This window comes from Salvelinus namaycush, chromosome 14 (assembly GCF_016432855.1).
Source record: "Salvelinus namaycush isolate Seneca chromosome 14, SaNama_1.0, whole genome shotgun sequence".
NCBI classification, from domain to species: domain Eukaryota; kingdom Metazoa; phylum Chordata; class Actinopteri; order Salmoniformes; family Salmonidae; genus Salvelinus; species Salvelinus namaycush.
The window spans coordinates 3240215-3263801 of NC_052320.1; the positions used below are offsets into that span (position 1 = coordinate 3240215).

The 23587-nt window shown below is 46.8% G+C and overlaps 1 protein-coding gene across 1 annotated transcript in view; it reads right to left on the reverse strand.

Moving 5' to 3' along the window:
- Positions 1–23587, reverse strand: part of LOC120059549 (laminin subunit alpha-5-like) — a 316678-nt gene that overhangs the window by 275003 nt on the left and 18088 nt on the right. The window contains 1 exon segment of the mRNA XM_039008682.1: positions 3095–3135. Coding sequence (XP_038864610.1) covers positions 3095–3135 — 41 coding nt within the window.

Sequence of the window (23587 nt, forward strand, 5' to 3'; positions counted from 1 at the left end):
ATTATATCCTGGTCTCTAATTAGGGGACAGGGAGATTATATCCTGGTCTCTTAGAAAGGGACAGGGAGAGATTATATCCTGGTCTCTTAGAAGGGGACAGGGAGGGATTATATCCTGGTCTCTAATTAGGGGTCAGTGAGATTATATCCTGGTCTCTTAGAAAGGGACAGGGAGATTATATCCTGGTCTCTAATTAGGGGACAGGGAGAGATTATATCCTGGTCTTTTAGAAAGGGACAGAGGGTATATATCCTGGTATTTTAGAAGGGGACTGGGAGTGTTATTTATTTTACACACTAAAGGATTGAACTCTGACCCTATTAGGTCTTAATGTCTCCTCCAATCTCCTCCATACTTCATCCCTTTAGAAAGTAGGACCATAGAAATGGCATTGAGTGCGTTCCAAATGGCACTATATCCCCCGTATAGTAGAGCTGGGAATTGCCAGGGGCCTCACGATATGATATTATCACGATACAGTAGGTGGCGATATGGCACAGAATAGAAAGAGGAGTGGGAAGCCCCGGTGCACAACCGAGCAAGAGGACAAGTACATTAGAGTGTTTAGTTTGAGAAACAGATACCTCACAAGTCCTCAACTGGCAGCTTCATTAAATAGTACCCGCAAAAAAACAGTCTCAATGTCAAAAGTGAAGAGGGGACTCCGGGATGCTGGCCTTCTAGGAACAGTTCCTCTGTCGGGTGTCTGTGTTCTTTTGCCCATCTTCATCTTTTATTTTTATTGGCCAGTCTGAGATATGGCTTTTTTTTGCAGCTCTGCAAAAAACTGGTTCGGGCCAGATTGCACTGTTCTGTGAAAGGAGTAGTACACAGCGTTGTACGAGATCTTCAGTTTCTTGGCAATTTCTCGCATGAAATAGCCTTCATTTCTCAGAACAAAAATAGACTGAACAGTTTCAGAAGAAAGTTCTTTAAATCTGGCCATTTTGAGCCTGTAATCGAACCCACAAATGCTGATGCTCCAGATACTCAACTAGTCTAAAGAAGGCCAGTTGTATTGTTTCTTCAATCAGAACAACAGTTTTCAGCTGTGCTAACATAATTGCAAAAGGGTTTTCTAATGATCAATTAGCCTTTTAAAATGTTCAACTTGGATTAGCTAACACAACGTGCCATTGGAACACAGGAGTGACGGTTGATGATAATGGGCCTCTGTACGCCTATGTAGATATTCCATAAAAAACCTGCCGTTTCCAGCTACAATAGTCATTTACAACATTAACAATGTCTCCACTGTATTTCTGATCAATTTGATGTTATTTTAATGGACAAAAAACGGTGCCTTTCTTTCAAAAACAAGGACATTTCTAAGTGACCCCAAATCGATACTTGGAATCAAATATCAATATAACAATCATCCAAAAACAGTTTTCACCCCATCAGTAATATACATTATAGTGCACTTTTTTTTGACCTGGCCCTGCAATTTGGGATGCATCTAAGGCCTCTATACAAAAACACCCCCTGGAGGCATCAAACGTAGTTCTCCTCTCCTCCTCTCCTCTTCCCCTCCTCCTCTTCCCCTCCTCCTCTCCTCTCCACTCCTCTCCACTCCTCTCCTTCTCTCCTCCTCTTCCCCTCCTCTCCTCTCCCACTCCTCTCCACTCCTCTCCACCTCTCCTCCTCCTCTCCACTCCTCTCCCCTCCTCCTCACCTTCTCTCCTCCTCTTCCCCTCCTCTCCTCTCCCACTCCTCTCCACTCCTCTCCCCTCCTCCCCTCCTCCACTCCTCTTCCCCTCCTCCTCTCCTCTGAGGCAGCTTAACTCAAAGAAGCCCATATGTGTTCAGTCAGGGCTGTTTGAACCATACTGTAGCTGCACTGCATTAAAAGGGAAAGTTCAGGATTTTGGCAATGATGCGCTTTACCTACTTGTCCAGAGTCAGATGAACTTAAGGATACCATTTGTATGTATCTGCGTCCAATATGAAGGAAGATAGAGGTAGTTTAGCGAGCCAATGCTAACTAGCGTTAGTGCAATGATTGGAAGTCTGGAAGTCATCTGGAACAGCTATAGACTTCCAGTCATTGTGCTAACGCTACTTAGCAATTGCGCTAATGCTAGTTAGCACCTTCCTTCATACTGGATGAAGATACAGTACGTAAAAATGGTATCCACAAATTCATCTGACTCTGGGGAAGTAGATAAAAGGGCCTCATTGCCAAAATCACAAACTATCGCTTAAAGCTACTGTCTCTTTCTGTAACTCTAGCTGTGACAAAGACCTGTCACATTACTCTGCAAATGAGATGCAGTTATTGAGGGAACACTTTGAAATAGCAGAGTCAACTAAATCACAGTTAAGCCCAGATAAAGTGAAGGAAAGTATAGGGCAGGGTTGTCAAACTCAATCCACGGAGGGCCTAGTGTCCGCAGGTTTTTTGGTTTTTCCTTTTAATTAGGCCCTAGACAACCAGGTGTGGGGTGTTCCTTACTAATTAGTGACCTTAATTCGTCAATCAAGTTCAAGGGAGGAGCGATAACCCGCCGACACTCGGGCCTCCGTGGAATGAGTTTGACACCTGTTGTAACGGATTTCCTCTTCGTCTGAAGAGGAGTAGCAAGGATCGGACCAATGTGCAGCGTGGTAAGTGTCCATAATGAGAATATTTAATAAATCAACAGAACACTTAACAAAAGTACAAACAAACAACCGAAACAGTCCCGTATGGTGCAAACACAGACACAGGAAACAACCACCCACAAAACACAAAAGAAAACAGGATACCTAAATATGGCTCCCAATCAGAGACAACGACTGACACCTGCCTCTGATTGAGAACCATACTAGGCCAAACACATAGAAATAGAACAACAGAACAAAACATAGAAAAACAACATAGAATGCCCACCCCAACTCACGCCCTGACCAACTAAAATAAAGACATAAAAAAGGAACTAAGGTCAGAAAGTGACACCTGTGTTGTATAAAAAATGTAATTACATCGTGGAGATCTTTATTCTTTACACATACTAGCCGTATAGGCTAAGCCAGTCAATCATCTGTAATTGAACGCAATACAGTAATAATTGTGATAAATGTGAAATGATAACTGTGAAGGTAAAGTACTTACATGGATCAGATTTGGAGAATGTGTCTCTGTCTAATAGATTCCTGAAAGAGAAGAAATTAGTCTGATTTAATATTTATGGCTCAGAGAGTGAGGTCATAATAGTTCATTGGGAGGTCATAAGAGTTCTAAAGGAGGTCATATGAGGAAATAACAGGTCATAAGAGGAAATAACAGGTCATAAGAGGAAATAACAGGTCGCAAGAGGAAATACCAGGTCACAAGAGGAAATAACAGGTCACAAGAGGAAATAACAGGTCATAAGAGGAAATAACAGGTCACAAGAGGAAATAACAGGTCACAAGAGGAAATAACAGGTCACAAGAGGAAATAACAGGTCACAAGAGGAAATACCAGGTCACAAGAGGAAATACCAGGTCATAAGAGGAAATAACAGGTCACAAGAGGAAATAACAGGTCACAAGAGGAAATAACAGGTCACAAGAGGAAATAACAGGTCACAAGAGGAAATACCAGGTCACAAGAGGAAATACCAGGTCACACGAGGAAATACCAGGTCACAAGAGGAAATAACAGGTCACAAGAGGAAATAACAGGTCACAAGAGGAAATAACAGGTCACAATAGGAAATAACAGGTCATAAGAGGAAATAACAGGTCACAAGAGGAAATAACAGGTCACAATAGGAAATACCAGGTCACAAGAGGAAATAACAGGTCACAAGAGGAAATAACAGGTCACAAGAGGAAATAACAGGTCACAATAGGAAATAACAGGTCACAAGAGGAAATAACAGGTCACAAGAGGAAATAACAGGTCACAATAGGAAATAACAGGTCACAAGAGGAAATAACAGGTCACAAGAGGAAATAACAGGTCATAAGAGGAAATAACAGGTCATAAGAGGAAATAACAGGTCGCAAGAGGAAATAACAGGTCGCAAGAGGAAATAACAGGTCATAAGAGGAAATAACAGGTCGCAAGAGAGCTCTTAACCGTCAAGATATAGAAGATGTTTGTACCGTGTATGTACTGAAATTATATATTTATTCCAATAGACTTTTATTTGACCAATAATCCCACTCAACTCAAAACACATATAACTACTTTTAAGTATAGCCTAGATTACAGTTTCCTTTCTTTAGAACACAATACACACTGCTTGATCAAAATGTCCTCCATATTGTAACACTATTATTAACATGGTTATTTACAATCATCCAATCATCCAATCATACAATCCAATTTACAACCATCCATAACCATATCCCGTTGCCTTGACGTGTTCACTGCCAACATACAGTACTATATTGCACAGTAAATCTCCAGCTAGCTCCCCAGGACACGGAGGCAGAGGAGCCAATTGAAAACGTTGTGCACCAATTAGCGGGCAAACAGCCAATTCTGAAAAAGCAGAGAGCAGTGTGTGATTGAGTTTGCAGTAGGCTGGTGCTAGTTTGTTCCCCTCAGTGATAATGGGGCTGGCAACCAGCACTGCAGAGTGTTGTGCCACCCTTTGTGCCACGGTGAATCTGGAGTCTGGGCACCAGGAAATCAGAGGGGGAGGCAGGGTGAGCAACCGTAGCAGACCACAGCACACAGCGACAGTAGGAGTCACAGTCATTATTGTCCAACTAAAGCCATCAACATGGCCAGTCCACATGTATTCATTTGGAATTATGGTAATAAAGGTATTTTTAGCCCTCCCTCACACAACAGCTTCCATCATGCTGGAGAGGATACAGACAGGGAGGGATTGTTACTTTTTGATAACAGATGTCCCTAGTTATGGAAATTAACGTTTTTTTACATTTTCTGTCACATAACACTTCTCCAATTGCGAAGACTGGTGGATTCCCAAATACTACCCTATCCCCTATTTAGTGAACTACTTCTGACCAGGGCCCATAGTGCTCTGGTCAAAGGTAGTGCACTAGATAGGGAATAGGGTTCCATTTGGGACATAAACACTGTCTCATTAGAATACCAATATACTCTACTGCATCAGACCTGTCTTTGATTTCCTGTTATAGAATATTAAGGTCAATAAATAACTCACAAGCAGCAAAGTACAACAATGCCATCTCTACATTACTACAGGCCCTATAGGCTCACATCTCTACAGGCTCTACATCTCTACATCTCTACAGGCCCTATAGGCTCACATCTCTACAGGCTCTACATCTCTACAGGCTCACATCTCTACAGGCTCTACATCTCTACATCTCTACAGGCCCTATAGGCTCACATCTCTACAGGCTCTACATCTCTATAGGCTCACATCTCTACAGGCTCTACATCTCTACAGGCCCTATAGGCTCACATCTCTACAGGCTCTACATCTCTACATCTCTACAGGCCCTATAGGCTCACATCTCTACAGGCTCTACATCTCTATATGCTCACATCTCTACAGGCTCTACATCTCTACAGGCCCTATAGGCTCACATCTCTACAGGCTCTACATCTCTATAGGCTCACATCTCTACAGGCTCTACATCTCTACAGTACCTATAGGCTCACATCTCTACAGGCTCTACATCTCAACAGGCTCTACATCTCTACAGGCTCTACATCTCTACAGGCTCTACATCTCTACAGGCTCTACATCTCTACAGGCTCTACATCTCTACAGGCTCTACATCTCTACAGGCTCACATCTCTATAGGCTCACATCTCTACAGGCTCTACATCTCTACATCTCTACAGGCCCTATAGGCTCACATCTCTACAGGCTCTACATCTCTACAGGCTCACATCTCTACAGGCTCTACATCTCTACATCTCTACAAGCCCTATAGGCTCACATCTCTACAGGCTCTACATCTCTATAGGCTCACATCTCTACAGGCTCTACATCTCTACAGGACCTATAGGCTCACATCTCTACAGGCTCTACATCTCTACATCTCTACAGGCCCTATAGGCTCACATCTCTACAGGCTCTACATCTCTATAGGCTCACATCTCTACAGGCTCTACATCTCTACAGGCCCTATAGGCTCACATCTCTACAGGCTCTACATCTCTATAGGCTCACATCTCTACAGGCTCTACATCTCTACAGGCCCTATAGGCTCACATCTCTACAGGCTCTACATCTCAACAGGCTCTACAGGCTCTACATCTCTACAGGCTCTACATCTCTACAGGCTCTACATCTCTACAGGCTCACATCTCTACAGGCTCTACATCTCTACAGGCTCTACATCTCTACAGGCTCTACATCTCTACAGGCTCTACATCTCTACAGGCTCACATCTCTACAGGCTCTACATCTCTACAGGCTCACATCTCTACAGGCTCTACAGGCTCTACATCTCTACAGGCTCTACATCTCTACAGGCTCTACATCTCTACATTACTACAGGCCCTATAGGCTCACATCTCTACAGGCTCTACATCTCTACAGGCTCTACATCTCTACATTACTACAGGCCCTATAGGCTCACATCTCTACAGGCTCTACATCTCAACAGGCTCTACATCTCTACAGGCTCACATCTCTATAGGCTCACATCTCTACAGGCTCTACATCTCTACAGGCTCTACATCTCTACAGGCTCTACATCTCAACAGGCTCTACATCTCTACAGGCTCTACATCTCAACAGGCTCTACATCTCTACAGGCTCTACATCTCTACAGGCTCTACATCTCTACAGGCTCTACATCTCTACAGGCTCTACATCTCAACAGGCTCTACATCTCAACAGGCTCTACATCTCTACAGGCTCTACATCTCTACAGGCTCTACATCTCTACAGGCTCTACATCTCAACAGGCTCTACATCTCTACAGGCTCTACATCTCTACAGGCTCTACATCTCTACATCTCTACAGGCTCTACATCTCTACAGGCTCTACATCTCTACAGGCTCTACATCTCTACAGGCTCTACATCTCTACAGGCTCTACATCTCTACAGGCTCTACATCTCAACAGGCTCTACATCTCAACAGGCTCTACATCTCAACAGGCTCTACATCTCAACAGGCTCTACATCTCTACAGGCTCTACATCTCTACAGGCTCTACATCTCTACAGGCTCTACATCTCAACAGGCTCTACATCTCTACAGGCTCTACATCTCAACAGGCTCTACATCTCTACAGGCTCTACATCTCTACAGGCTCTACATCTCTACAGGCTCTACATCTCTACAGGCTCTACATCTCAACAGGCTCTACATCTCTACAGGCTCTACATCTCTACAGGCTCTACATCTCTACAGGCTCTACATCTCTACAGGCTCTACATCTCTACAGGCTCTACATCTCAACAGGCTCTACATCTCAACAGGCTCTACATCTCTACAGGCTCTACATCTCTACAGGCTCTACAGGCTCTACATCTCTACAGGCTCTACAGGCTCTACAGGCTCTACATCTCAACAGGCTCTACATCTCTACAGGCTCTACAGGCTCTACATCTCAACAGGCTCTACATCTCAACAGGCTCTACATCTCAACAGGCTCTACATCTCTACATCTCTACAGGCTCTACATCTCTACAGGCTCTACATCTCTACAGGCTCTACATCTCAACAGGCTCTACATCTCTACAGGCTCTACATCTCTACAGGCTCTACATCTCTACAGGCTCTACATCAACATCTCTACAGGCTCTACATCTCTACAGGCTCTACATCTCTACAGGCTCTACATCTCTACAGGCTCTACATCTCTACAGGCTCTACATCTCTACAGGCTCTACATCTCTACAGGCTCTACATCTCTACATCTCTACAGGCTCTACATCTCTACATCTCTAGAGGCTCACATCTCTACATCTCTACATCTCTACAGGCTCTAAATCTCTACAGGCTCTACATCTCTACAGGCTCTAGAGGCTCACATCTCTACAGGCTCTACATCTCTACAGGCTCTAAATCTCTACAGGCTCTACATCTCTACAGGCTCTACATCCCTACAGGCCCTACAGGCTGAGGGACAGTTAAATTAATACATACCAGACCCTCTGATTCAGTACAGGCATCAAGTCATCGTTCATGTACAAATTCATCAATGGCAGTTCAATACATAGTAATCCATTACTGTGATGTTAGGGGAAGTGTGTGTGTGTGTGTGTGTGTGTGTGTGTGTGTGTGTGTGTGTGTGTGTGTGTGTTTGTGTGTGTGTGTGTGATGCTATTATCATTGTTTAATGTAGGTTATTGTCAGCGGTTACCCTGCAGCTGACCTGACTACAGTCAGAACGTTGTCATAGTAATTATCATTGGAGAAAACAAAGCCATCTGTGTCACACACACACACACACACACACACACACACACACACACACACACACACCTCGTCACAACCACCTGGCTCTGTTCTGTTTTGTCTTCCATTAGTCTAAACCAATTAGCTTGTCCGTCACCTTTTCCCTGTCTGTCTAAATGGAACTTACAGAACCGTAGAGTATAGATAGTATTCCATTTCCTCATGTCACTGTGCTAATTGGAGAGGTAAATTGCTCAAGTCCGGGTGGGTGTTGGGGTTTAATGTTATTGAGCCAGTCTGGGTGTTGGGGTTTAATGTTATTGAGCCAGTCTGGGTGTTGGGGTTTAATGTTATTGAGCCAGTCTGGGTGTTGGGGTTTAATGTTATTGAGCCAGTCTGGGTGTTGGGGTTTAATGTTATTGAGCCAGTCTGGGTGTTGGGGTTTAATGTTATTGAGCCAGTCTGGGTGGGTGTTGGGGTTTAATGTTATTGAGCCAGTCTGGGTGGGTGTTGGGGTTTAATGTTATTGAGCCAGTCTGGGTGGGTGTTGGGGTTTAATGTTATTGAGCCAGTCTGGGTGGGTGTTGGGGTTTAATGTTATTGAGCCAGTCTGGGTGGGTGTTGGGGTTTAATGTTATTGAGCCAGTCTGGGTGGGTGTTGGGGTTTAATGTTATTGAGCCAGTCTGGGTGGGTGTTGGGGTTTAATGTTATTGAGCCAGTCTGGGTGGGTGTTGGGGTTTAATGTTATTGAGCCAGTCTGGGTGTTGGGGTTTAATGTTATTGAGCCAGTCTGGGTGTTGGGGTTTAATGTTATTGAGCCGGTCTGGGTGTTGGGGTTTAATGTTATTGAGCAGGTCTGGGTGTTGGGGTTTAATGTTATTAAGCCGGTCTGGGTGTTGGGGTTTAATGTTATTGAGCCAGTCTGGGTGGGTGTTGGGGTTTAATGTTATTAAGCCGGTCTGGGTGTTGGGGTTTAATGTTATTGAGCCAGTCTGGGTGGGTGTTGGGGTTTAATGTTATTGAGCCAGTCTGGGTGTTGGGGTTTAATGTTATTGAGCCGGTCTGGGTGTTGGGGTTTAATGTTATTGAGCCAGTCTGGGTGTTGGGGTTTAATGTTATTGAGCCGGTCTGGGTGTTGGGGTTTAATGTTATTAAGCCGGTCTGGGTGTTGGGGTTTAATGTTATTGAGCCGGTCTGGGTGTTGGGGTTTAATGTTATTGAGCCAGTCTGGGTGGGTGTTGGGGTTTAATGTTATTAAGCCGGTCTGGGTGTTGGGGTTTAATGTTATTGAGCCAGTCTGGGTGGGTGTTGGGGTTTAATGTTATTGAGCCAGTCTGGGTGTTGGGGTTTAATGTTATTAAGCCAGTCTGGGTGTTGGGGTTTAATGTTATTAAGCCAGTCTGGGTGTTGGGGTTTAATGTTATTGAGCCAGTCTGGGTGTTGGGGTTTAATGTTATTGAGCCGGTCTGGGTGTTGGGGTTTAATGTTATTGAGCCAGTCTGGGTGTTGGGGTTTAATGTTATTGAGCCGGTCTGGGTGTTGGGGTTTAATGTTATTGAGCCAGTCTGGGTGGGTGTTGGGGTTTAATGTTATTAAGCCGGTCTGGGTGTTGGGGTTTAATGTTATTGAGCCAGTCTGGGTGTTGGGGTTTAATGTTATTAAGCCAGTCTGGGTGTTGGGGTTTAATGTTATTAAGCCAGTCTGGGTGTTGGGGTTTAATGTTATTGAGCCAGTCTGGGTGTTGGGGTTTAATGTTATTGAGCCAGTCTGGGTGTTTGGGTTTAATGTTATTAAGCCGGTCTGGGTGTTGGGGTTTAATGTTATTGAGCCAGTCTGGGTGTTGGGGTTTAACGTTATTGAGCCAGTCTGGGTGGGTGTTGGGGTTTAATGTTATTGAGCCAGTCTGGGTGTTGGGGTTTAATGTTATTGAGCCAGTCTGGGTGTTGGGGTTTAACGTTATTGAGCCAGTCTGGGTGGGTGTAGGGGTTTAATGTTATTGAGCCAGTCTGGGTGGGTGTAGGGGTTTAATGTTATTGAGCCAGTCTGGGTGGGTGTAGGGGTTTAATGTTATTGAGCCGGTCTGGGTGTTGGGGTTTAATGTTATTGAGCCAGTCTGGGTGTTGGGGTTTAATGTTATTAAGCCAGTCTGGGTGTTTGGGTTTAATGTTATTGAGCCAGTCTGGGTGTTGGGGTTTAATGTTATTGAGCCAGTCTGGGTGTTTGGGTTTAATGTTATTGAGCCAGTCTGGGTGTTGGGGTTTAACGTTATTGAGCCAGTCTGGGTGGGTGTTGGGGTTTAATGTTATTGAGCCAGTCTGGGTGTTGGGGTTTAATGTTATTGAGCCAGTCTGGGTGTTGGGGTTTAACGTTATTGAGCCAGTCTGGGTGGGTGTAGGGGTTTAACGTTATTGAGCCAGTCTGGGTGGGTGTAGGGGTTTAATGTTATTGAGCCAGTCTGGGTGGGTGTAGGTGTTTAATGTTATTGAGCCAGTCTGGGTGGGTGTAGGGGTTTAATGTTATTGAGCCGGTCTGGGTGTTGGGGTTTAATGTTATTGAGCCAGTCTGGGTGTTGGGGTTTAATGTTATTGAGCCGGTCTGGGTGTTGGGGTTTAATGTTATTGAGCCAGTCTGGATGTTGGGGTTTAATGTTATTGAGCCGGTCTGGGTGGGTGTTGGGGTTTAATGTTATTGAGCCAGTCTGGGTGTTGGGGTTTAATGTTATTGAGCCAGTCTGGGTGTTGGGGTTTAATGTTATTGAGCCAGTCTGGGTGGGTGTTGGGGTTTAATGTTATTGAGCCAGTCTGGGTGTTGGGGTTTAACGTTATTGAGCCGGTCCATTCACATCGACGGGGCTGTAGTGGAGCGGGTCGAGAGGTTCAAGTTCCTCGGTGTCCACATCAGTAAGGACCTATCATGGTCCATATCAGTAAGGACCTATCATGGTCCACATCAGTAAGGACCTATCATGGTCCACATCAGTAAGGACCTATCATGGTCCACATCAGTAAGGACCTATCATGGTCCATATCAGTAAGGACCTATCATGGTCCACATCAGTAAGGACCTATCATGGTCCATATCAGTAAGGACCTATCATGGTCCACATCAGTAAGGACCTATCATGGTCCACATCAGTAAGGACCTATCATGGTCCATATCAGTAAGGACCTATCATGGTCCATATCAGTAAGGACCTATCATGGTCCATATCAGTAAGGACCTATCATGGTCCACATCAGTAAGGACCTATCATGGTCCACATCAGTAAGGACCTATCATGGTCCACATCAGTAAGGACCTATCATGGTCCACATCAGTAAGGACCTATCATGGTCCACATCAGTAAGGACCTATCATGGTCCACATCAGTAAGGACCTATCATGGTCCACATCAGTAAGGACCTATCATGGTCCACATCAGTAAGGACCTATCATGGTCCACATCAGTAAGGACCTATCATGGTCCACATCAGTAAGGACCTATCATGGTCCACATCAGTAAGGACCTATCATGGTCCACATCAGTAAGGACCTATCATGGTCCACATCAGTAAGGACCTATCATGGTCCACATCAGTAAGGACCTATCATGGTCCACATCAGTAAGGACCTATCATGGTCCACATCAGTAAGGACCTATCATGGTCCACATCAGTAAGGACCTATCATGGTCCACATCAGTAAGGACCTATCATGGTCCACATCAGTAAGGACCTATCATGGTCCACATCAGTAAGGACCTATCATGGTCCATATCAGTAAGGACCTATCATGGTCCACATCAGTAAGGACCTATCATGGTCCATATCAGTAAGGACCTATCATGGTCCATATCAGTAAGGACCTATCATGGTCCACATCAGTAAGGACCTATCATGGTCCACATCAGTAAGGACCTATCATGGTCCACATCAGTAAGGACCTATCATGGTCCATATCAGTAAGGACCTATCATGGTCCACATCAGTAAGGACCTATCATGGTCCACATCAGTAAGGACCTATCATGGTCCACATCAGTAAGGACCTATCATGGTCCACATCAGTAAGGACCTATCATGGTCCACATCAGTAAGGACCTATCATGGTCCACATCAGTAAGGACCTATCATGGTCCACATCAGTAAGGACCTATCATGGTCCACATCAGTAAGGACCTATCATGGTCCATATCAGTAAGGACCTATCATGGTCCATATCAGTAAGGACCTATCATGGTCCACAATCAGTAAGGACCTATCATGGTCCACATCAGTAAGGACCTATCATGGTCCACATCAGTAAGGACCTATCATGGTCCACATCAGTAAGGACCTATCATGGTCCACATCAGTAAGGACCTATCATGGTCCACATCAGTAAGGACCTATCATGGTCCACATCAGTAAGGACCTATCATGGTCCACATCAGTAAGGACCTATCATGGTCCACATCAGTAAGGACCTATCATGGTCCACATCAGTAAGGACCTATCATGGTCCACATCAGTAAGGACCTATCATGGTCCACATCAGTAAGGACCTATCATGGTCCACATCAGTAAGGACCTATCATGGTCCACATCAGTAAGGACCTATCATGGTCCACATCAGTAAGGACCTATCATGGTCCACATCAGTAAGGACCTATCATGGTCCATATCAGTAAGGACCTATCATGGTCCATATACACCAACATAGTTGTGAAAAGGGCTCGACTTCTTACTTATGTCACTGTTATGAACGTGTCATAAACAACCCTTCAAACTTATTTAACCAGGTAAATCCCATTGAGATAGGAATAGCTTTTTTAAGGAAATCCTGAGTACAACAATAAGACACCAGCAAAACGTCCAAATAAAGTGTGTTATCTGTTTATTTAGCTGGTAACTGCATAGTCTACGGGGGTTCTTTATGTAAATTAAGGTGGATCACATCAGAATTAAATAATTCCTCCCTTCGCAGGGTTTGATAATCAGCCTGGTGAACACTAGTCCCCTCTCACCGCCCTTCCCTAATCCCTCCTTCCCTTCTTCTCCCAAGTGCTCTCCAGTCCCTTGCTCTCTACTCACCAGTGCTCTCCAGTCCCTCCTTCCCTTCCTCTCTTCTCCCCAGTGCTCTCCCGTCCCTCCTTCCCTTCCTCCCCAGTGCTCTCCAGTCCCTCCTTCTCTTCCTCTCTTCTCTCCAGTGCTCTCCAGTCCCTCCTTCTCTTCCTCCACAGTGCTCTCCAGTCCCTCCTTCTCTTCCACTCTTCTCCCCAGTGCTCTCCAGTCCCTCCTTCTCTTCCGGTCTTCTCCCCAGTGCTCTCCAGTCCCTCCTTCTCTTCCACTCTTCTCCCCAGTCCCGCCTTCTCTTCCTCTCTTCTCCCCAGTGCTCTCCAGTCCCTCCTTCTCTTCCTCTCTTCTCCCTAGTGCTCTCCAGGAGTTTTCAGTAACCTAATTGGCACCTCCAAGAGGAAGCGTCTATTTTGGTGAGTCCGTTTTAAATAGAATCTGCACGGCCAACTCTGCATGTGCTGCTGCTGAGAGTCCATCTCTTCTCTCATTGGTCCTATGGAAGTCACAGGAGGACAAATGGCATCGAGATGAACATTCATTAAAAAGAAGGGAGGAGGAGGAGGTAAGGAAGCTCTAGAAATTGGTTGATTGATGGTTTTCGCGACTGCACTTGAAGAAACTTTCAAAGTTCTTGAAATATTCCGTATTGACTGACCTTCATGTCTTAAAGTAATGATGGATCCTAAATGGCTTGGCTCCCCCTCCACTCAGTATTTTTGTTAAACAGAAAACCCAAACATATGGCAGCAGATCCACAAGGTCTGCCATGAGAGGTGACTGTGTAGTTCCCCTAAGGAAAAGCACCTTTAGTAAATCCGCTTTTTCTGTGAGAGCTTCCCATGTCTGGAATACACTGCCATCAGACACACATAACTGCACCACATATCACACTTTCACAAAATGCTTGAAGACATGGCTAAAGGTCAATCAGATTTGTGAACATGGTCCCTAGCTGTGTGTTGCCGCTTTCCATGTCTGTTGTCTGTAGAGGTGTGGAAACACTTTGTTGCTTTTATGAATTTTGTCTTGCTGCTTTTTGTTCTATGTTGCTCTGTCTGTATGCTACGTCTTGCTTGTCCTATGTTGCTATGTCTGTATGCTATGTCTTGTTCTATGTTGCTATTGTCTATATTGTAATTGTTTTTAATAACCTGCCCAGGGACTGCGGTTGAAAATTAGCCGGCTGGCTAAAACCGGCACTTTTACTGAAACGTTGATTAATGTGCACTGTCCCTGTAAAAATAAACTCAAACTCAAACTCAAACTGTCGTTTCTCTTCGCTTATTTGAGCTGTTCTTGACATACTATGGACTTGGTCTTTTACCAAATACGGCTATCTTCTGTATACCAACCGTACCTTGTCACAAGTCAACTGATTGGCTCAAACGCATCAAGAAGGAAAGAAATTCCACAGGACGGCTACTTTGAAGAACGTCAAATAAAAAATATATTTTGATTTGTTTAACACTTTTTTGGTTCTACATGATTCAATATGTGTTATTTCATAGTTTTAATGTTTTCACTATTATTCTACAATGTAGAAAACAGTAAAAATAAAGAAAAACCCTGGAATGAGTAGATGTGTCCAAACTTTTGACTGGTACTGTATATATTTATTAAACCGAACCGACCACAAAAAAACACCAATTGCTACTGCCCTTAACCTTAATGGAAAATGTTGGAGAAATATTCAGCAATCCTCCTGCAAGTCATGCTCCAGTAAACTTGCTCACAGATACTCTTTCACATTGTTTTTTTATTCTCCAGATCTCCTGGCAATAATCACCTACTCTTGTCTACGTACTGTACTAAGTTCACTGTCTTCTTGTCTACATACTGTACTAAGTTCACCGTCTTCTTGTCTACGTACTGTACTAAGTTCACTGTCTTCTTGTCTACATACTGTACTAAGTTCACAGTCTTCTTGTCTACGTACTGTACTAAATTCACTGTCTTCTTGTCTACGTACTGTACTAAGTTCACTGTCTTCTTGTCTACGTACTGTACTAAATTCACTGTCTTCTTGTCTACGTACTGTACTAAGTTCACTGTCTTCTTGTCTACATACTGTACTAAGTTCACTGTCTTCTTGTCTACGTACTGTACTAAGTTCACTGTCTTCTTGTCTACATACTGTACTAAGTTCACCGTCTTCTTGTCTACATACTGTACTAAGTTCACTGTCTTCTTGTCTACGTACTGTACTAAGTTCACTGTCTTCTTGTCTACGTACTGTACTAAGTTCACGGTCTTCTTGTCTACGTACTGTACTAAATTCACTGTCTTGTCTACGTACTGTACTAAATTCACTGTCTTCTTGTCTACGTACTGTACTAAGTTCACTGTCTTCTTGTCTACATACTGTACTAAGTTTTGAAAACGTTTAAAGAACAAACGTTTTGTTTTCGAAATGATAGTTTCCGGATTTGACCATACTAATGACCTAAGGCTCGTATTTCTGTGTGTTATTATATTATAATTAAGTCTATGATTTGATGGCGCAGTCTGACTGAGCGGTGGTAGGCAGCAGCAGGCTCGTAAGCATTCATTCAAACAGCATTTTCCTGCGTTTGCCAGCAGCTCTTCGCAATGCTTCAAGCATTGCGCTGTTTATGACTTCAAGCCTATCAACTCCCGAGATTAGTCTGGGAATACTAAAGTACCTATTAGAACATCCAATAGTCAAAGGTATATGAAATACAAATGGTATAGAGAGAAATAGTCCTATAATAACTAAAACATAAAACTTCTTACCTGGGAATATTGAAGACTCATGTTAAAAGGAATCACCAGCTTTCATGTGTTCTGAGCAAGGAACTTAAACGTTAGCTTTTTTACATGGCACATATTGCACATTTACTTTCTTCTCCAACACTTTGTTTTTGCATTATTTAAACCAAATTGAACATGTTTCATTATTTATTTGAGACTAAATTGATTTTATTGATGTATTATATTAAGTTAAAATAAAAGTGTTCATTGTTCATTCAGTATTGTTGTAATTGTCATTATTACAAATATATATATATAAAAATTGTCCGATTAATCGGTATCGGCTTTTTTTTGGTCCTCCAATAATCGGTATTGGCGTTGAAAAATCATAATCGGTCGACCTCTACTACAGAGTGCACTACTTTTGACCAGAGCCCTAGGGAAAAGGGTGTCATTTTGGATGTAGACTCAGTTGATGGATAGATCTGAGTTTGTGGGTGGTTGTCTCTATAACATAACCCCTATATTAATTTCCCCATTATAAACAGAACCTAGCAGTTAAGAGCATTGGGCCAGTAACCAGATGGTCGCTGGTTCGAGTCCTGAAGCCGGCGAGGGGGGGTGGGAAATCTGCCGTTCTGCACTTCAGCAAGGCAGTTAAACAACAACACCAACAACAGCTCCCCAGGAGTGGATGGCGTGGATGTGGATTAAGGCAGCTCCCCAGGAGTCGATGGCGTGGACGTGGATTAAGGCAGCTTCCCAGGAGTGGATGGCGTGGACGTGGATTAAAGCAGCTTCCCAGGAGTGGATGGCGTGGACGTGGATTAAGGCAGCCCCCCAGGAGTCGATGGCGTGGACGTGGATTAAGGCAGCCCCCCAGGAGTCGATGGCGTGGACGTGGATTAAGGCAGCCCCCCAGGAGTCGATGGCGTGGACGTGGATTAAGGCAGCCCCCCAGGAGTCGATGGCGTGGACGTGGATTAAGGCAGCCCCCCAGGAGTGGATGGCGTGGACGTGGATTAAGGCAGCTCCCCAGGAGTGGATGGCGTGGACGTGGATTAAGGCAGCTCCCCAGGAGTCGATGGCGTGGACGTGGATTAAGGCAGCCCCCCAGGAGTCGATGGCGTGGACGTGGATTAAGGCAGCCCCCCAGGAGTCGATGGCGTGGACGTGGATTAAGGCAGCCCCCCAGGAGTCGATGGCGTGGACGTGGATTAAGGCAGCCCCCCAGGAGTCGATGGCGTGGACGTGGATTAAGGCAGCTCCCCAGGAGTGGATGGCGTGGACGTGGATTAAGGCAGCTCCCCAGGAGTGGATGGCGTGGACGTGGATTAAGGCAGCTCCCCAGGAGTGGATGGCGTGGACGTGGATTAAGGCAGCTCCCCAGGAGTCGATGGCGTGGACGTGGATTAAGGCAGCCCCCCAGGAGTCGATGGCGTGGACGTGGATTAAGGCAGCTCCCCAGGAGTGGATGGCGTGGACGTGGATTAAGGCAGCTCCCCAGGAGTGGATGGCGTGGACGTGGATTAAGGCAGCTCCCCAGGAGTGGATGGCGTGGACGTGGATTAAGGCAGCTCCCCAGGAGTCGATGGCGTGGACGTGGATTAAGGCAGCTCCCCAGGAGTGGATGGCGTGGACGTGGATTAAGGCAGCTCCCCAGGAGTCGATGGCGTGGACGTGGATTAAGGCAGCTCCCCAGGAGTCGATGGCGTGGACATGGATTAAGGCAGCCCCCCAGGAGTCGATGGCGTGGACGTGGATTAAGGCAGCCCCCCAGGAGTCGATGGCGTGGACGTGGATTAAGGCAGCCCCCCAGGAGTGGATGGCGTGGACATGGATTAAGGCAGCTCCCCAGGAGTGGATTGCGTGGACGTGGATTAAGGCAGCTCCCCAGGAGTCGATGGCGTGGACGTGGATTAAGGCAGCCCCCCAGGAGTCGATGGCGTGGACGTGGATTAAGGCAGCTCCCCAGGAGTCGATGGCGTGGACGTGGATTAAGGCAGCCCCCCAGGAGTGGATGGCGTGGATGTGGATTAAGGCAGCCCCCCAGGAGTGGATGGCGTGGACGTGGATTAAGGCAGCTCCCCAGGAGTGGATGGCATGGACGTGGATTAAGGCAGCTCCCCAGGAGTCGATGGCGTGGACGTGGATTAAGGCAGCTCCCCAGGAGTGGATGGCGTGGACGTGGATTAAGGCATCTCCCCAGGAGTCGATGGCGTGGACGTGGATTAAGGCAGCTCCCCAGGAGTCGATGGCGTGGACGTGGATTAAGGCAGCCCCCCAGGAGTGGATGGCGTGGACGTGGATTAAGGCAGCCCCCCAGGAGTGGATGGCGTGGACGTGGATTAAGGCAGCTCCCCAGGAGTGGATGGCGTGGACGTGGATTAAGGCAGCTCCCCAGGAGTCGATGGCGTGGACATGGATTGAGGCAGCTCCCCAGGAGTGGATGGCGTGGACATGGATTGAGGCAGCTCCCCAGGAGTGGATGGCGTGGACGTGGATTAAGGCAGCCCCCCAGGAGTCGATGGCGTGGACGTGGATTAAGGCAGCTCCCCAGGAGTCGATGGCGTGGACGTGGATTAAAGCAGCTCCCCAGGAGTGGATGGCGTGGACATGGATTAAGGCAGCTCCCCAGGAGTGGATTGCGTGGACGTGGATTAAGGCAGCTCCCCAGGAGTCGATGGCGTGGACGTGGATTAAGGCAGCCCCCCAGGAGTGGATGGCGTGGACGTGGATTAAGGCAGCCCCCCAGGAGTGGATGGCGTGGACGTGGATTAAGGCAGCTCCCCAGGAGTGGATGGCGTGGACGTGGATTAAGGCAGCTCCCCAGGAGTCGATGGCGTGGACGTGGATTAAGGCAGCTCCCCAGGAGTGGATGGCGTGGACGTGGATTAAGGCAGCTCCCCAGGAGTCGATGGCGTGGACGTGGATTAAGGCAGCCCCCCAGGAGTGGATGGCGTGGACGTGGATTAAGGCAGCTCCCCAGGAGTGGATGGCGTGGACATGGATTGAGGCAGCTCCCCAGGAGTGGATGGCGTGGACATGGATTGAGGCAGCTCCCCAGGAGTCGATGGCGTGGACGTGGATTAAGGCAGCCCCCCAGGAGTGGATGGCGTGGACGTGGATTAAGGCAGCTCCCCAGGAGTGGATGGCGTGGACGTGGATTAAGGCAGCCCCCCAGGAGTGGATGGCGTGGACGTGGATTAAGGCAGCTCCCCAGGAGTGGATGGCGTGGACGTGGATTAAGGCAGCCCCCCAGGAGTCGATGGCGTGGACGGGGATTAAGGCAGCCCCCCAGGAGTCGATGGCGTGGACGTGGATTAAGGCAGCTCCCCAGGAGTCGATGGCGTGGACGTGGATTAAGGCAGCTCCCCAGGAGTGGATGGCGTGGACGTGGATTAAGGCAGCTCCCCAGGAGTCGATGGCGTGGACGTGGATTAAGGCAGCCCCCCAGGAGTGGATGGCGTGGACGTGGATTAAGGCAGCTCCCCAGGAGTGGATGGCGTGGACGTGGATTAAGGCAGCTCCCCAGGAGTGGATGGCGTGGACGTGGATTAAGGCAGCCCCCCAGGAGTGGATGGCGTGGACGTGGATTAAGGCAGCTCCCCAGGAGTGGATGGCGTGGACGTGGATTAAGGCAGCTCCCCAGGAGTCGATGGCGTGGACGTGGATTAAGGCAGCTCCCCAGGAGTCGATGGCGTGGACGTGGATTAAGGCAGCTCCCCAGGAGTCGATGGCGTGGACGTGGATTAAGGCAGCCCCCCAGGAGTGGATGGCGTGGACGTGGATTAAGGCAGCTCCCCAGGAGTGGATGGCGTGGACATGGATTGAGGCAGCTCCCCAGGAGTGGATGGCGTGGACATGGATTGAGGCAGCTCCCCAGGAGTGGATGGCGTGGACGTGGATTAAGGCAGCCCCCCAGGAGTCGATGGCGTGGACGTGGATTAAGGCAGCCCCCCAGGAGTCGATGGCGTGGACGTGGATTAAGGCAGCTCCCCAGGAGTCGATGGCGTGGACGTGGATTAAGGCAGCTCCCCAGGAGTCGATGGCGTGGACGTGGATTAAGGCAGCTCCCCAGGAGTGGATGGCGTGGACGTGGATTAAGGCAGCTCCCCAGGAGTGGATGGCGTGGACGTGGATTAAGGCAGCCCCCCAGGAGTGGATGGCGTGGACGTGGATTAAGGCAGCCCCCCAGGAGTCGATGGCGTGGACGTGGATTAAGGCAGCCCCCCAGGAGTCGATGGCGTGGACGTGGATTAAGGCAGCTCCCCAGGAGTCGATGGCGTGGACGTGGATTAAGGCAGCCCCCCAGGAGTGGATGGCGTGGACGTGGATTAAGGCAGCCCCCCAGGAGTCGATAGCGTGGACGTGGATTAAGGCAGCCCCCCAGGAGTCGATGGCGTGGACGTGGATTAAGGCAGCTCCCCAGGAGTCGATGGCGTGGACGTGGATTAAGGCAGCTCCCCAGGAGTGGATGGCGTGGACGTGGATTAAGGCAGCTCCCCAGGAGTGGATGGCGTGGACGTGGATTAAGGCAGCTCCCCAGGAGTCGATGGCGTGGACGTGGATTAAGGCAGCTCCCCAGGAGTCGATGGCGTGGACGTGGATTAAGGCAGCTCCCCAGGAGTCGATGGCGTGGACGTGGATTAAGGCAGCCCCCCAGGAGTCGATGGCGTGGACGTGGATTAAGGCAGCCCCCCGCACCTCTCTGATTTAAATGCGGAAGACACATTTTGGTTGAATGCATTCAGTTGTGCAACTGACTAGGTATCCCCCCTTTCCCAATCTGATAGATCTGCTTTTGGGGGAGCCTGTGGCTGTCTCTATAACATAACCTCTATATGCACCCATTACAAACACATCTGCTTCCTGTATTAGCCATAGCTAAGCCCATCCATTGACCTTCATATGATGGTGACGCCAGGTGGTTTTTCTCTCTATCTGTTTAATTATTCAACCGTTCATTTTCATTGGGATTCAAGTCTGGGCTTTGGCTGGGCCACTCAAGGACTTTCACATTCTTGTTCTGAAGCCATTCCAGTGTTGATTTGGCTGTATGCTTGGGGTCATTGTCCTGTTGAAATGTAAATCTTCACCCTAGTCTATGGTCGTTTGCACTCTGAAGCAGGTTCTCATCAAGGATTTTCCTGTATTTGGTTCCATTCATTGTTCCCTCTATCCTTACCAGTGTCCCAGTCCCTTCCTCTGAAAAGCCTCCCCATAGCATGACGCTGCCAGCACCATGCTTCACGGTAGGGATAGTGTTAGATGGGTGATGAGCTGTGCCTGCTATTTCTCCCCAGACATAGCTATTTTTATTCAGGCCAAAGAGTTCAATGAGTTTGTCTCATTAGAGTCTTTCACGTGCTTTTTTGCAAACTCCGGGCATGTTGTCATGTGCCTTTTTCTAAGGAGTTGCTTCCGTTTTATCACTCTCCCATAAAGCCCAGATTGGTTAAGTGCTGTAGTGACTGCTGTCCTTCTGGCAGGTTCTCCCATCTCAGCCAAGGTACTCTGTAGTTCTATCAGAGTGGTCATTGGGTTCTTGGTCACCTCCCTGACCAAGGTCCTTCTTGCCCGGTTGCTCAGTTTGGTCGGACGTCCAGCTCCTGGCAAAGCCTGGGTAGTTCCATCATTTGTACAATTTCCGAATGATGAAGCCCATACTGTCACGCCCTGACCTGAGATATCTGTTTTCTTTATTATTTTGGTCAGGTCAGTGACTAGGGTGGGTACGTTCGTTTTGTATTGTCTAGGGTTTTTGTAGGTCTAGGTGTTTTATATGTCTATGGTGGCCTGATATGGTTCCCAATCAGAGGCAGCTGTTTATCGTTGTCTCTGATTGGGGACCATATTTAGGCAGCCATTTTCCCTTTTGGTTTTGTGGGTTCTTGTCTATATGTAGTTGCCTGTTCAGCACTCCTTTGTATAGCTTCACGGTTCGTTTCGTTATTTTGTTAGTTTTGTTCAGTGTTCATTATAACTGCAGTTAGAGCGCAGTATAACTGCAGTCAGAGCGCAGTATAACTGCAGTCAGAGCGCAGTATAACTGCAGTCAGAGAGCAGTATAACTGCAGTTAGAGCGCAGTATAACTGCAGTTAGAGCGCAGTATAACTGCAGTTAGAGCGCAGTATAACTGCAGTTAGAGCGCAGTATAACTGCAGTTAGAGCGCAGTATAACTGCAGTTAGAGCGCAGTATAACTGCAGTTAGAGCGCAGTATAACTGCAGTTAGAGCGCAGTATAACAGCAGTTAGAGCGCAGTATAACTGCAGTTAGAGCGCAGTATAACTGCAGTTAGAGCGCAGTATAACTGCAGTTAGAGCGCAGTATAACTGCAGTTAGAGCGCAGTATGACTGCAGTTAGAGAGCAGTATAACTGCAGTTAAAGCGCAGTTTAACTGCAGTTAGAGCGCAGTATAACTGCAGTTAGAGCGCAGTATAACTGCAGTTAGAGCGCAGTATAACTGCAGTATGCTGCTAATACTGCATCCAAAATAATAGTATTTTATTTACTGCAGTAGTTTTGAAGTGTAACTGCAGTTACAGTGCAGTATAAATGCAGTTGAACTGCTGTACACTGCAATTATTCCGCAATTACTGCGTCCAAATACCAAAATCGACTGCAGTTACTGCACTTCTACTGCAGTTTCAAAAACTGCAATCTTTTTTTGTTTGTAAGGGAGACCACTGTACTCTTGGAAACTTACAACACTTTAGATTTTTATTTTATTTTATATATACCCTTTCCCAAGATATACGCCAAGTCACAATTTTCTATCAGAGATCTACAGACAGTCCCTTGGATTTCATGGTATAGTTTCTGCTCTGACACGCACTGTCAACAGTGGGACCTTTTTTATATAGACAGGTGTGTTGCTTTTTACATTACGTCCAAACAGTTGAATTGGCCACAGGTGGACTCCAATCAAGTTGTAGCGACGTCTCAGGGATGATCAACAGCAAATTGGATGCACCTGAGCTCAAATTTGGAACGTCGAAGCAAAAGGGTGTAAATATTAGATACTGTATGTCTGTATTTCTATTTCAATAAAGGGGCAACATTTTCTAAAAATATGTTTCACTTTGTCATTATGGGGTATTGGGTTTAGATGGGTGAGGAAAATAAATCTATTTAATCCATTTTGAATTCAGGCTGTAACACAACAACATTTGGAATAAGTCAAGGGTTATGAATACTTTCTCTGCCTATTAGAACCTCCACAGAGTTACTTTCCACTTCGCTTAGCAGGAATTCACGCCAATTTCACCATGTCTCTCTCCTCTACGCCAGCTAAACACACAGACTGTCAATCTGACACATTTGGAATGGAGCCTATATATACACACACATGCGCAAGCAGACACACACACACACACGCATGCACACACACACACACACCACACACACACACACAGCAATTTACCTCCAGGAGTCTCTTGATATGCTGTGGCTATGCAGTATGTGATGAGGTTCAACTCTATGTACAGTGTCTGACAGAAAGGTTACTGACACTATCATGTCAACAACATCCAGTATATATACACTGCTCAAAAAAAT